At 39.6% G+C, this 16,057-nt stretch overlaps 1 protein-coding gene and 1 pseudogene across 1 annotated transcript in view; both read right to left on the bottom strand.

The window, feature by feature from the left end:
• Positions 1-3,928: 3,928 nt before the first annotated feature.
• On the bottom strand, positions 3,929-8,552 carry LOC149190819 (uncharacterized; annotated as a pseudogene).
• Positions 8,553-8,956: 404 nt separating this feature from the next.
• Positions 8,957-16,057, bottom strand: part of LOC149190818 (uncharacterized) — a 31,481-nt gene continuing 24,380 nt past the window's right edge. The window contains 1 exon segment of the mRNA XM_089410597.1: positions 8,957-10,203. Within this exon segment, the coding sequence (XP_089266723.1) occupies positions 8,957-10,203 (1,247 nt within the window).

The raw sequence follows: 16,057 nt of genomic DNA, 5'->3' as shown, positions 1-16,057 counted from the left end.
TCGCGTGATTAGCGCTAACTGCAAGAATAGTGCTTAATTAATACGAGTTTATCCGCTAATAAACTACGAGTTAAGTTGGCAGAAAAATTGGCGGAGCCCCTAAATTCGGCACTAACTCAAAATTTAGCGGAGTTAACTGGAGTTCCTCCAGTTTTAGTGGAGAATTCCTAGATAAATTGAAGAAGACATAACTTTTGAAAATTTCAACCAAATTGGGATCAGGAAAAGGAATTCCTAGATAATTTTGATGTTTTGAGCACATTGAAGTAGGTTTTAGGAGTAGTATAGTATTGTAAACAACACTTTTTCCATTTTGATCTAATATAGAGGCCCAAGCCATGGAAGCTAGACCAAGGAGATGTAGCCCAGGAGGGGTGAACTCCTTCATCAAAACATTGTGTTAAGTGTTCATTTTGGTGGTTAGTTGTACATTTGTTTGTTGTTGTTCGACACTTTACTTTCATGCTATTTTTCTCATGAATTTGACATAAAACTTGACAAAATTTACTTGTTCATTCACAAACACCATAAAGGAAACCTATGCACATGAAACAAATGATAAGCAATTGTTTTTAATTCTAAATTTGAAATTAGCACAGAAAAACTAACATTCAACAAAAAATCACCTCTACAACCCGCAATCGCTGCTCAATTGCCTTCAATTGTAGCTGGTGTTCCATTTGACACCTCGTTCTCTCTTCCGACACCTCTTCCTGCAACTTCCCACTAAAGTTTTAACATGCCACGTCGTCTCCAAAGTTCTCTAGTAGACCATCTACCTCGTTTAGGATTTCCTTGTGTTTATGTTCCAAACAACCTCTTCCTCAATTTTGTTGTCCAGGATTCTCCTTCGCAGGCACCTAAATTTATTTTCCCAGCTTTTGACTATTTCTTTGCCTTTCTTAGGGATAGTCACGTAATAATTTAGTGTTTCCTCCCTCATCACATCCTCCATTATGGTCCACTTACCAACCATGGAGCTCTGAGAATCCACTCTCAGTCTCCCCCACAGCCTGCCACCAACATTTCTCCCCTTAGTCATAATTGTCTTAGAGGTCTCGATTCTCTGATGAACAAACTCTCTCTCGCTATTACTCCCCCTTGTATCCTTCACACTTCTCACTATGCATCCAATGTGTTGTTAATCCTTAACATATAAAGGAAACATCCAGAACATATCATTTTGCCTCGTCCTTTGAGCACCTTCCCTGTTTATTTCTAACAACTTCCACTTACCGATGGTGTTACAGCACATTCATGTGAGGATGGGGCCATATTCCTCCTTATTCGCCTTTGCATACAGTCTATGTTAGATCATTATAGCCATTGTCCTATTCCGGTATAGATCCGCTCTAGAATTATCCTTCTCCACTCCTTTAACCATCATTTCCTATTAAAGTGACCTCCCGACTGATGATTGAATGAAACTAGGTTCCGCACCTTCTCATCAACGACTGTCGTTTCCTTCATATCTTGATGACACATACCTTCTCGATCATCCCTAACAACCTCTATTTGTCAAATCCTGGTGATTATTAACCATTAATTTCACTGGGTGGGTCATTGTCATCATCTTGGCCCATCCCCTATCTGTTAATTCTTCCTTTTGACTTGGAGTGATCTCGCTCCGCTAGTGCTCGGATGTCATCCTTTAGTTCTTCGTCCGCCATGTCCTCCCAAGTTAGCTCAGTGATCAACCTAGGACTCTCGACCCCTTCTTTTTCCACTCTGTCCACCAACGCATTAGCTGAGCATCTTAATAAGGAAAACTCCATCATTTTCAACTCCCCTAGGTGGTCCTTAATCCTTTGGATTATCTCAGAGAGGCACAAATTCTTCATGAATTTATTCATATGAAAGACACATTGCAACCTATGTGTCAATTGGATAGCTAGTGCAAAATCCCCCTCCACTATTACATTCACCATTCCCCATCGTCGCAACGTTTCCAGCCCCTACTCGGGGGCTTGGAACTCAGCTGCATTATTTGTGGCTTGTCCCATATTGGTGAAGTATAGCCTTCGAATTTTACTTGTCCAATCCCAAATGATTCCTTCGGCTCTAGCCTTGCCTGGGTCTCCTTTAAATGTTCCATCAAAATTCAATTTCCAGAAACCCTCTAAAGGATCCTGCCACATTATAGAGCTTGAATGTTTAGGGCTTTCTCTGGGTCTGTGGATGGAACCATTCAAGTAATCCAGGTTGAAAAACTTTAAAATTCTTACTTCATGAGGGGTTCCCCTGAGGTTTGAATTCTTCTACTACTAATGGGTTCCTTAAGTTGACGGTAAATTTATTCCATCAGGTTTGCAACTGGGAGCTTTTTATCACGGAATATTCGGCGGTTGCGTTCCTTCCAGATTGAACATAGGATAAATCCCATAATCAAGTTCTAGGTCATGTTCACCACTTCATTTTTTAGTATATTTTAACTACCATTTTCTAATTGTTTCATGTATACTTTCCTTATCTCTGTCAGTTTGACTATAGATGATGGTGAGCCAATCCCATAAATATTATGTGTAGCTACAAGTGCTGAGAGGGTGGATAAGGTTTTCTTCTTCCCTATCACATAGGAAGCACCATGATGGACCAATCATCCCTTGCTTAACTAAATTCTCACGGGTTAGCACCTTCATATACAAGATTAACCACATAAACATTTTAATTTTCATCAAGTGAGAGGCCAGCCAGATTTTACTCTAGGATGGGTTAATGAAATCGATATGTTCAACTTGAAGGTAAGCTTTGGCTTCCTTGAGGTTGAAATCTCCTCCTTCTCGATTCCCCCATCAGAGTTGGTATCAATCATCATTCACTAGGATTTGTCTTTTGTTAAGTTCCTATGTGATATCTTGTATATCTGAATCACTTAGATTTGCCTGGTGGAGGATATTTAAGTTCCATCTTCTCCATTTGTTATTTTCTAGTCCTTGAGCCCATAATTGGTGGACTTCCCCGTGTCCCTATCTTTTCATGGCTACCCATAGATCCTGTTAGCGCTTGAAATTTCACCTCAGGCTGAGAAAGGTAAACCTCAAGGCAACATCAAACCACTTAGCCTCGTAGCTAGCCCTACGGGGCAGGAGAGGGCTCTCTCTGGTCTATCTCGATAAAGATCTTCAATGGGTGAGATAACCAATAGGGTAACACTGATTTTAGGCTAGTAAACTGATCAAAAAGGGTTTTTAATAAAATGACGGGGTTTTTCTGGGCTGCATGGGCAAAGTAACAGCTTGAGCAGAGAAATGTAATCAAGAACACAGATTATCCCCTGAGGCAAGGTAGGCAAGAAATTTAACATTAAATTGAGATTAAATGGGATGGCAAGACTGGTGAGGAGCTGACAAGGGCATAGAAGATGAATCCTTGTCAAACAGAAGAAAACATTAAATATTGAACAAACTTAAAGGCAAAGCATACAAATGATGAATTCTACCTTAACACTTCATTTGTTCAATTAGAAATGATCATGAAGTGAAATGAAAACATAACAGGTTACATATGAAACAGAAAGAAAACTTATGCTAAATTGTCATACCACAGGAATCTCAGGGGTCAGAGCTGCATTTTTTATTAAAATCTCTGTCTAAGACTGTACAATGGAGCTCAGTTCTCTCTCCACCAGCTCTCAGAACTCTTTTTTTCTCTCTCCCACTCTTACAAATGATTATTTTAATACATTAAATAAACTATTTTAGAAGAAACAACAGATCGACCCCCAAAACAGGGGCACTGTTTCACCTGCAGTTACAACAATAGAAAAGAGTGTTTCCTCTATTCTAAAATAAAACAGCGTTCCTCTAAAAATCCTCTGATGGCCGACACATGGAGCGCAGATCTCGTTGAATAAAGTCTGGAAATAGGAATCGAATCCTATTCTGCTGTTCTTGCTCTGTTTGAATAGCGGTCTTCTGTATGCCTTGATTCAGATAGAATACACAAAGCGTTCATTGCCTATTGATCTCATTTCCTGACCCAAAAACTTCAAGCTTAATCGACGAGGATAAGTTTACTCACAGCTGTTTAGCTTAAAAGAGTTCCTGTCTTGATCTGAATTTATAACCAGAGTGCTAAGGTTATAAAATTTGTGACTCGGCGATCACGCTCCAGTTGATATTTTCTCTCCTCCTCAAGTTCAGCAGCTAACTTTTCCCTTTCAAGTTCAAACTTCAACATCTCGTTTCTTAGCTTCAAAATTTCCAGTTCCAGATTCTCTGAGTGAGATCCCTGAAGCTTTTTACGCAGCTCTTCAATCTCCCTCTTTTGACGCTTTAGCAGTGCAGCATCTGTCATTATTTCATTCACTTGAGCACAATTTGTGACTCGTTTAGCACTACTTGCAAATTGAAGGGTCCCGCGTGTTTCATCTGCATGAACCTCTTCAGGTGCAATAGTACAGATGATAGCAGTCTTGGCATTGCCACCCAGATCTGGTTGTAGGATGCGGGTCAGCTTACTATCACGATAAGGAATATGTCCTTTCTGTTTTCCACCACCATCACTCAGTTTATTGATTACAGTACCAAGACTCATCAAACTCTTGTTAATGTGTGTTCCTTCCTTAAGACGGACGCCACTAGCTCCAGTCTTTGCAACTCGCTCAGAACCAGCTAAATCAACCAAATTCAGAACAGAAACTCTCACAGTATCCTTGTTATATGAACTTCCATCTAACTCTGCATCCTTGTCTCTGCTTTCAATAACCATCCGAAAAATCGTATGAGACCTGCTACTACGTACATTCATGTTTGTCTCTCCATCATGTCGGTGTGCTTCTCCCAGGCCAATGAGATCAAAAAACTTGATCTAGGGTGTTCACACTTTCCTCTCTTGGACCTGCAACAAATATGCCACGCTCTAATTTTTCATGGACTTGGAGTTTCTTGTTCTCTAGAGCAAGGAGGTCATTGATCTCGTCATTATAAATTTCCAGATAGGAAACTTGAATTAAGAATTCTCGATCAGATATCGACTGGATATTTTTTAAAACATTGTAGACAGACAAACGAATGATACCAAGGTCTTCCTGCGAACCCTGCATGGTGTATGTCTTTCCATTCATGTTTTGCCCATATGCAAATACAGTACCATTAAAGCCGTTAACGGCTGCCTCGATAACATCCTTGGTATGGACTTTGTAAATGTCTGCATTCTTTGAGTTGTATCCAAAAACATGATCAAAGGTATAAGAATATCCGGAGATGGGAGTTCCAAGAGCATTGTGAAGCGAAATGTGGTTGTCACTTTTCTCGCTATAAACTCAGGTCTAGGTGAGTAATATTTATCCCCAAGCAACTTTGCACAGTATTTATAGATAAGACTGACACTAGAATCACAGGTGACGGTAGTTCCAGATGATGAAACACGATAAACATTTGTTTCAACAGAACTTTGCTCTTGAATACAAGGTATATGATTTAGGTTGCTATTCACAGTCGTCTCCTTCATTGATTCCTCACTCCTGATTATCTCATATAATAGCTTTTGTTGCTTCTCATTACCTCTCTCAAGAAGAAGGATAAAATTTGATTTGTTTTGACGAACATGCCCACGAGATTTAATAAAGCTCTTTACTGTTTTTGGCAAATCAAAACGAATGATACAGCTACAACTTCGCACATCAATGTCTTCTTCAACAACATCGGTGGCTACCAAGACATTCACCTTGCTATGCTCCTCCATTTGAATATTGGTAGATCCACCTTGGTTCCATCTGAGTTGCAACACATTCCATTGTCGCAGGAGGATAAGAACAGGCATAATTGCAGTGAGGGCAGCAATTTCAAGAATTGATGTACCATTCAAGTTGCTGACAAAATCTTTCTTAATCTGCTTGTGAGGATTGAGGCAAATACTGTAGGACTCCATTGATATATTATGAAAAGTGAATATTCTGAATTGTGCTTGTGCAGGGATAGGAGCTTAAAGTTGCTGCCATTTGAAGAGCTGGAGAATAAATTACATATTCTAAAAAAACAACATTAAATGATTTCTTCTTCAAAACCCTGTTTTGAAGAAGAATCAATCTCACACTGACATGAGACGGAGTCTAACATCGGCTCCTCTTGGGATGGCAGCTGCCGGTTCGTGGAGGTGCCAAGAACCGCAGAACTTTGGGAGAGCAGACAATGCCTCCATCTATTGGGCAATGGAGTCATCATCGACACAACTGAAACTGAACTCAAACTGATTTGATCTCAAGACTGAAATGACTGAAAAACGACTTAACAATCTTCAAGCAAACTAAAACAAGATGTTGCCCTTATGGCTGCTTATTTATTTACAAAATCTACTCTAATCTGCTGTACAAACAATAGATCAGGTAATACTGAAATGCCAGATTAGCCATTCAAGTAAACCTGAGTATGAGCCCTTCGTGCAAGTAATGACCCTGGTCACGGAAAAGACAGCCTGATCTGTCAATCAAACTGAAAAACACGTCCAAATTTGCCGCAATAGGATCACGGAAGCCAGACTCTGTTGGCTGCCCCAACTCTGCAACAAATACTTCCAGCTGCACACTGTCAATGGAGGAAGGATTTCCAAGAACATTTTAGGGTCTTGGAAATCATAAGACTGGATCTGCTCATCTAAACACTGAATCTCCTTCTCGATTCTTTCAACAATTAACTCGAAAAATTTAGTTTTGAACCACTTTGAAGATTTCAACAAATGAAGCCAGGCACTGAAAACATATTCATCAAATTCAGTATCTGCTAGCTCCTTTCTTATTCCTTCTACAGCTTCACACAGGGCAGGGTTTGCCACATACCCTACCATTGCATGAATGGATCAGCGAGCGTTGGAATGTCTGGGTCGAATTGGAGTTGCCAGGTGAATGGTTCAGCTTGCATAAGTGTCTGACTACTGTCCACCATCAACATCAGATTTGCACCTCGATTGCATGTACTGGGACAAGACAATCAACAAGTCGAATGTTCTCCCCAGTATGGTCGCCAATATGTTAGCGCTTGAAATTTCACCTCAGGCTGAGAAAGGTAAACCTCAAGGCAACATCAAACCACTTAGCCTCGTAGCTAGCCCTACGGGGCAGGAGAGGGCTCTCTCCGGTCTATCTCGGTCAAAATCTTCAATGGGCGAGATAACCAATAGGGTAACACTGATTTTAGGCTAGTAAACTGATAAAAAAGGATTTTTAATAAATGATGGGGTTTCTCTGGGCTGCATGGGGTAAAGAAACAGGTTGAACAGAGAAATGTAATCAAAACACAGATTATCTCCTGAGGCAAGGTAAGCAGGAAATTTAACACCAAATTTAGATTAAATGAGATGGCAAGACTGCTGAGGAGCTGACAAGGGCATAGAAGATGAATCCTTGTCAAACAGAAGAAAACATTGAATATTGAACAAACTTAAAGGTAGAGCATACAAATGATGAATTCTACCTTAACACTTCATTTGTTCAATTAGAAATGATCATGAAGTGAAATGAAACATAACAGATCACATATGAAACACAAGAAAAACTTATGCTAAATTATCATACCACAGGAATCTCAGAAGTCAGAGCTGTGTAATTTCATTAAAAATCTCTGTCAAAAACTGTACAATGAAGCTCTGTTACACACACCTCTCAGCACTCAGAATTCTCTCTTCCTCTCTCTCCAAATGATTTTGTTTTTGATACATTAAATAAAAAATCTGTTAAAACAAAACAAATCGACCCCCAAGACAAGGGATTTGTTTTTTCATTATTAATAAATAAAACTAAAAAACAAACACTCAGCGCTTCTGAAGAGAGAATAGCGCTCCTTCCACTCGAATCTGTTGAATCTGATGAAGAGGTGGCATTACAGGTGTCCATCCCATTTACTGAAGATAAACACAGGCAATCGAATCTTGCATGCCACTTTGCAAACTGCGCCCCAAATCTCTGGAAATGCGTTGGCCGGTTTACCGAAATTAGGAAAGGATCTTGATGATCTGGAGTAAATCCACCGCATGTACTTTGAAAACGGATCGGATTCGCAATTGGCTGCCACATCACAAAATACAGACCCCCTTCGATGAAGTTTCCATTCCCAGAATTGTTTTTTCCCAGAGCCCCAATTACAACTGTATCATTACCCACACAACTTGCACTTCCTTTACCAAGCAAATAGGAAACTGTCGACATAGAAACCTCATTTAAGCTAGAATCATCAACCCGCAGTGCTTCCATATTCTGGCGATGAAACATCCAAAAATTATTTTTACACACATTTTTCATTTTCTGCTTAAACTGAGTAGCTTCCACACCACAAAACGCTTCTCCAGTGACAATGAATGGCACTGTAAAAACTGATGCATGCTAGTTGAACAGAGCATCTGAGGAGAACAAAGTTGACATACGACTTGTAATAAGCTGCCAGAAGTTTTTCCCGACCTCTGTCCAAAGCTTGACCAACAAAGCACACAGCCTCCCTTCTCAAATCAAAACATAAATCACTGTTCACATAAACTGCACTATCATCAACTCGTTTATTAGGTGTCATCTGACATCGTGATGATGACAACTCAGCCAGTTGACCTTCATTATCGACAACCATCTCTCCAGCACTTGAAACCAGCGTGTCCTTTTCTCCTATATCAACTCGTTGAGAAGAAGAAAACTTACAGCCCTCAAAATGAAATACAATGCTTATATTGCTGTCGACTGATACAACGGCACTGTCTTCACAACAGAAGCCATTCTGCCCATTGAAACTCGTATTTGCTCTTTTGAGTCCCTCTATCGAATGGTTACTGATGTTGCTGAAGTTCCAATAGTACACAAGTGTGTGTCCTGGTTGAACTAAATCACAGCTTGCTTATCAATATTTTTGCTCACAAAAACAGTGAAGGCAATTTACCTTGTACACAGTCAATCAGAGATTAATTACTTCTGTTTGATATACACACTCAACTTTAAGTCTCAGAAAGAAATATTATCTATCCCTGAAATGTTCTCATGTCACAGCCCCATTTCAGATCAAAATCTTTCTTATTCCAATCCCACAGCTTTCTTCTCATATCCAAAAGGAAAAAGACTAGAAGACCATGGAGTACCCAAACCTCCCATTAATGAACCTCGTGATGGTGACTGAGACCATGCACTGCCTGATAGAATTGATAAAGGTGCATAGCGCCAATATGTAGAAATCCTGGCTTGGTTTGGAGAAACATGGCTCATAGCATTGGCTGAAAGAACATTTGGTTTTGACATCGAGGAATCATACACATTACCTAGCACTTGTTGAGATCTAGGTGGACCTTGCATGCTGCTAGACAATTCTACAAAAGGCAATGGCAACTGATATAGACCATATGTCCAAAATGAAGTAGCTGACAGACTGTTGAAAGTATCTCCTTGCAAAGGACTGACACTATGGGATGACATACCAGAACCATCGTTATCAGAATAAGGATTATAAGGAGATGACGATACAATCCTAGTGGGAGAACTCCACGATGGCTGTGCATAATCACAAGAATGGACAGGCAATCTTGGTGGTTGTCGCTTATCAAAAGTGTAAAGACCTTCTGCAGGTCCCACCCTAGAGCCAGAAGGAGGCCATCCTACAACCCTTACAGCTAAAGTTTTGCCTTCCAACCTGTAGCCATTCATATGTGCAGTAGCTTGAGCAGCACAATGGATGTTGTAAAATTTTACAAAACCGTAACCTTTGCTTGAACCATTCACATGATCTCTAATTATTCTGGCTTCAACTATTCTACCAAAAGAAGAGAACAGCTTAATCAATTGTTCCTCTTCCATGGTAGGAGGCAGATATCCCACATATACATTTGCATGATCAAATTCTTTACCATGATTGTGTTCAAAATGAGATCCCAAACCCATATGGGAAAAGGAAGGACTCTCAAAACTAGATTCCATATCCACATCTGAAGAGTAGGGGCTGCATCCATACGGACAAGAACCTTGTATGGAAGAGGTCTCAAATCCACCACCCTTCCTTGTATCGGTTCCTATTCCAGCACTTTCAGTTTGTCTGTGTTCTAAACCTCCAGCTAACCATGACATATAATTGTCTGTAAGACCCAGTGGTTGAGTGGACTGTCTTGGAAGCCCAGACCCACTCTTTTCCACGGATACTGCTGATTTCCCTATTCCAAGTTCATCGCATATATCATGGTTATTAGTAGTATTCAGTTTTGCACTCTGCAATGATACCTTCTTTCGACAATTAATAGTTGAATCTTCATCACCACAAACACAACACATGAGATCATTTTTAAATGCTATCTTCCTCACTGGACAAGTAACTTGCTTATGACCTTCATTCCCACAAAACTTACAACAAATATCAAGTTTCACTGTAGCCACTTCCAGCTGGGCCAAGCCATAAGATATAACCTCTTGTGGAGAACAAGGAAAATTTTGGTAGCTAGTTTTTAGAGTACCATGGATCCACTCATGAGACCCGGAAGATTGTTCAAGAGAGATGTGAAAATTTTGCTAGCTACACTTGGACCTGGATCCGGTAAGCAAGTGCCAAAAGCTTTATGTGGATGTTCTAAAACGTATTGGGAACTCTGAGTAGTTGCAATCGGCTCTGTCTCAAACTGGACATTCATATCTGGAGATTATGTTGGAGCTATGAAACTTTTTCCAAGGGTGCAGGTGATAGGCTTGTGATTGACTAATATTTCCAGAGTTGCCAAACAAATACTTCTCAACTGATCCACTGATTATCACTTGATCATGTCTCGACTTTTCTACATTTTCATGTTTCTATTTTTTGTCAAGGTAATGTCAATGTAGGCACAAATATGTTTTCCCCCTGATGTTGTGTTCTCTTCCAAGAAAGACAACGACAAAGACAGTTTTGGTAGAGTGTCAATCTACCGCCTCCTGTTTTGATATCAATCTGGGCGCTTACATCTTTAATTGGATTTGCAATGTTAGTTGGATTGCCACTACTGTACATCAACATAGGAGCCCAAATGACTCATATCAGAACTAGGAACAGACATATGCCACTGCAGAATTTCCTTGCCTTACTTTGCTTTTCACCTAGCCGATGCTCTGCTCTGGAAAGTGTTATATCACACTTGACCAGATACAAACTTACTGAAGAAGAATCAATCTCTCATTGACTGACAAGACGGAGTCTAACAGATCCTACCATTTTTGTTTGTTTAATTTTAGTTGTTGTTGCTAGGCATCCTCCCATAATAGGGCATCCTTTCCATTTCTAATTTCCCAAAATTTATGTTGTTGTATAATTTCTCTGTTAGTCCATGCTAGGTTCCATATAGCCAAACCTTGGATTGAACCTGTGAGCCTTACTAGGTCTTATAGTTGAAAATTAGGGGCATATTTTTCTTTCCATAGTTTTTCCCATGTTGTCTCCCCTCCCTTTAACCATTTCCACCATAATTTGGCCCCATTTGCTCTGTTAATTATCTTAAAATATTGCAGCCCTCCTGCATGCTTGGGTTTACAAATAGTATTCCATACCACTATTGCCCATTTTTGTTTCCTCTTCCCTTCACCACTAAAAGTTTCTTTTGATCTCCCTTATTTTTTGGAGCACTCCCTTAGGTACATGAAGAATAGATAACATGTACCCTGGGATAGCCTGGAGCACTGCCTTTACTAGTACCAGTCACCCCAACAAATTCAGAGCTCTCACCTTCCATCTTTTAACCTTGACTTCAAGGTTGGAAATTACTCTCTCCCAGGTGGATTTCTCCTAGGCTTTCACTGTTAGGGGAACACATAAATACATAGAAGGGAGGGGTTTCCTTTGGAACCCTAGAATAGTTGATATATTTCTTTGGATAGCAATGTGAGTGGTAAAAAATAAAATCATATACTTTGACTGGTTTAATATACCTGATGTCTTCATGAAGGTTTCCAAAATGGTTTTAAAATGGCATGCCTCCTGAACCGTAGGAACTCCATGAAGCATAGTATCATATAAAAAGTTTTTATGAGTGGTCGCCTAAGCATCCTCATGAAACTTAAGTCCTTTTATGTCTCCTCTTCTGTTGGCCTCTCTTATCACCCTCCCAAGTCCTTCCATCACTAAGATAATTAATAAGGGAAGCAATGGGTCCCCTTGTTGAATTCCTCTCAACAAGAAGAAATTTTTTGATGCGGCTCCATTAATTAAAATTGAATAACTAGGTGATGAGACCATTGTCATAATCTAGTTGATCCAATGTTCATCGAAGCCAAATGTTTGTAACATTGCTACCATGTATTCCTAGATGATCTTGTCATAATATTTAGATAAATCTAATTGCATAATCATACTGCCCTTTTCTGGGTCTTCACCAAGTGAGCTACATCGTGTGCCAAGATTACATTGTCCAGAATCTATCTCCCCTCCACAAAACTAGGTTGTTCTTCGAGATCACATAAAGAAGAATTGTTTTCATTTGATTAGTTACTACTTTGGATATGATTTTATATCAAACATTGCACAGGGATATCGGTTTGAACATTTTAGGCGTACTAGCTAGCTCCTCCTTGGGAATAAGGGTTATAAAAGTCAAATTAAAGGCTTTGAGAATTTTTGCTAACCCTTGGGAATCTTCCACCACCTCATAAATATCATATTCGACAATTTCCCAACAATATTTAAAGAAATTTATAGTAAATCTATTTGGTCTAGGGGATTTTCCATTAGCCATTTCATTCACTGCCAATTCCACTTCCTCCATGGAGACCGAGTTATTTAAATTCTTGTTGTACTCTTCAGTGAGCATCTTCGGAATATGCCTCGCAATCCTTTGGATATCTACCCTTATCTACACTTGGGGATCTTTAGCTACATTTTGGAATTGCTAGACCAAGACCTCCTCAATGTCTTGATGAGCCTCAAAAGTTTGCCCCCTCTCATCCTTTATTCCAAGGATTCTGTTGGAGTTTCTATGATTGAGTGTTAACCGGTGAAATAATTTATTGTTTCTTTCCCCCTCCCTGAGCCATAACACTTGAGATTTTTGTCTCCATATAATTTTCTCTTATTTACATCTATCCTCCCATTTCTTTAGTAACTCCATCTCCTCTTCCTTACTATCCTCTGAGTACCCTTCAGAGATAAATCTTTGTTGCAGTGTTTCTATTTTCTATTCCAATTCTTTTTCCACTTAAAAGATGTTCCCAAATTCTGTCTTATTCCACTGCTTTGATTTCACCTTAATATGTTTTAACCTATCCCACAGGGTGTACATTTTCGAACCTCTGACTGAGATCCACTCCTCCCACCATCCTTTGATTTTCTCCATAAAGGTAGGGTTCTATAAACAGAAGGCTTCAAATCTAAAGGGCCTATTTTTTGGGGTACCTACCAACTGAAGCATTAAAAGCACTATCCAATGGTCATGTAATATCCATGGTTAAAAATCCATGTAAAAAAATATAAGACCATGATCATGGGATACGTATTCCAAGATGAATGGTGGGAAAAACATCCTAATGGGTGTTCATTTTGGTTATTATGGCTAAAGGAAATTGGAAAAGGCTTTGGAAAGGCAAAATGGCATTTTTGGCACATTTATTTATGAAAATAATGGAAATTGGGAGAAAAGGAAGGTGAAAGGTCATAGGTTTCATGTGATGAGGAAAATTAAGGAAAATAATGGAAAATAAAGAAAATATAGGCCTCATTAATAAAAAGTCTTCTGAGGATCAGTTAACAAGTCTTTTTCTCATCATTGGATCAAGAAAGGCAAAGGAGGCAGAGAGGAAGAAGAGATCAAGCAAGGAAGAGAAGGGTCAAGCAACTACAACATGATTCTTTGCAGGTATCGATTTGCATGTGTGATTTCCTTGCTAGATTTGGCATGCATGGAATTGCATGTGGTTTTTTTCTGTTATGGAATGGTTTTTTCCAACCATGACAGTGTTTTCAACCTAGCCTTGCCATTTCCCAATAGCCATGGTGTAATGGGGTTATCATGTTTTGGTTGACTTGGATTACCAGATGGATTCAAAGATAAGTAATCCCTGAAAGAAAGAACACATGGCCCAGTAATCCCTGAACCTGATTGTGGATTTCAAAAAAGCCACTGACATAGTGACCCTTGAACTAGACTATGGGTTGTAGTAAAGCCAAGTATTGTGTGCCTTCGTGGGCCTAGGAATCCTCAACCGGTTAATGGCAGGATATACGGTAAATCCAAGAGGTGGGTGCTCTCCATCAGGCCTAGAAATCCCAGGATGGTATATGTAGTAAAGCCTGGAGAGTGGTGTCTCTGTTTAGGGCCTAGTGATCCCTGGATCGACCTATGGATTGCAATAAAGCCTAAGAGACTAGGAGACAAGAAAATTTCTCATGGTGTAGGCGGAGAAATTTGGTGGCCTCCATGCTTGTTTGGGCCTAGTGATTTGGTGGAGATCATGGTAAATTCTGTCATTACATGTTTATTGTTTTGGCCTAGTGATCTGGTTGAGACCATGGTAAATCCTATCATTACATGTTTATTGTGTTGACCTAGTGATTCAGGATGGATTACAGTAAAGCCTAGTTTCTATTGATGAGGGTGAGGTGGTTTAGCCTCAGGATGCCTTGGTTGGTTCTTTTGTTTGAGTCCCAAATTCATGCTTGGAATATGGCATGAGGGTGAATGGCTGAAGAGAGAATTGGCTCAACCATTCTATGGTCGGGTGGAACATGGTAGTCCCATCCTGTGTTGGATTTTGCATTCATTAATAAGAGGTTATTTCCTTGATATCTTATGTATAAATGTATTGGTTTATATGTGGATTCTATGGATGATGTATATTTGATATTTATGTTGTTATTATGGTGGTTATAAGCAAGTATTATGACATTAATGATGTATGGCTCTCCTCATGTTTTGATTTGTAAATGAATGAAAAATGTATCTATAACCTAATAGATGATAATGCAGCTAATGATATAAGGTAACAATGCTTCTTAGCGATTCTAAGATAAATAGGAGACCCCTATGCTTAGATCTATTTTTTACTCCGTTAGATTACATATTTGTGATATGTTTGATGAAATTCCTGTCATGGTTAGTAGGGGTCCAGTCAAGTCCTTATTCAAGTAATTTCATTTGTTTCCTTATTCTATTGTTATCTTTCGGTTCTAAAAGTGTCATTGAGCTCTGGGTTCTGGGCCTGAAAAAAGTGGCTCAAATCCCAGAGACACATGCACAACGCCTGGCAGAAATGTCCTTGGACACATGCATATCCATGCCATGGGAGCTTCCATAGCCTCTTGGATGCATGCATGCCCATATCAAGGGAGTGTCTAGGGATTTAATGGTCCAAAAACTCAGTGGGACCCAGGGTTTGGTTACCTGAGTGCTTGGGATGGTTCTTGGGAGTCATGTTACTAATGTGGAAGGTTTGTATGGTTTGTTTCTATCGGTTCCACTTCCTTAAGGTGACTTAGGAGCTCAAATAATATCATAGTAACTTCTCGTCGCATGTTTACCCTGGTTGGTCAGTTACTTGGGTAGATGTGGGAGGAGAGTGTTATAGAGTGGTAACATAGCATGGTTCACCCATCAGACTAGATGGGCAGTGTGTTGGTCGTGCATTCATTTTGGTTGCATATGTGTTCCTTATGTTTGTATTCCATGTGCTTGTTGCATTTGCATGGTAATAATCATGGTTGTAGTGATGTCACCATGTGAAGATTGATGGTGTTGTTGTGGAATATGTCGTCATGAGTGTATGGTTGTATATGCATTTGCTATGTTATTATGCATGCATTTTCACGGTGAAGGTTGTTATGCATAAGGTCATTGTATGCAAATAGGTCATCGTGGTGATATTGGTATGTTATGATGCTAATGTGTTGGCTGAGATAGAGCAGGAGGTGCATATCATTAAAGTGAAGTTGCAGCATTGGACCTCGAGGTAAGAGCATGTCGTTATACATGTTTGTATGTTGGGCATGCAAGTTGTAGGTTAATGATTATTATATGCATTATGGTTATGTGTATGCCTTTCATTCTATTGATGTTATTGCTACATACATGATAGATGCTAGTTGATTAGTGTATTCATGTGCACATGTGTCAGATAGTCATGAATGATAGTAACTTGTGGTTGCAAGCATTG

Source organism: Pinus tabuliformis, chromosome 3_1 (genome assembly GCF_031772625.1).
Source record: "Pinus tabuliformis cultivar Carrire ecotype Pingquan chromosome 3_1, CPIR1, whole genome shotgun sequence".
Taxonomy (NCBI): domain Eukaryota; kingdom Viridiplantae; phylum Streptophyta; class Pinopsida; order Pinales; family Pinaceae; genus Pinus; species Pinus tabuliformis.
Note: the sequence above shows the minus strand (reverse complement) of the source record. Positions and strands in the feature narration are given on the sequence as shown.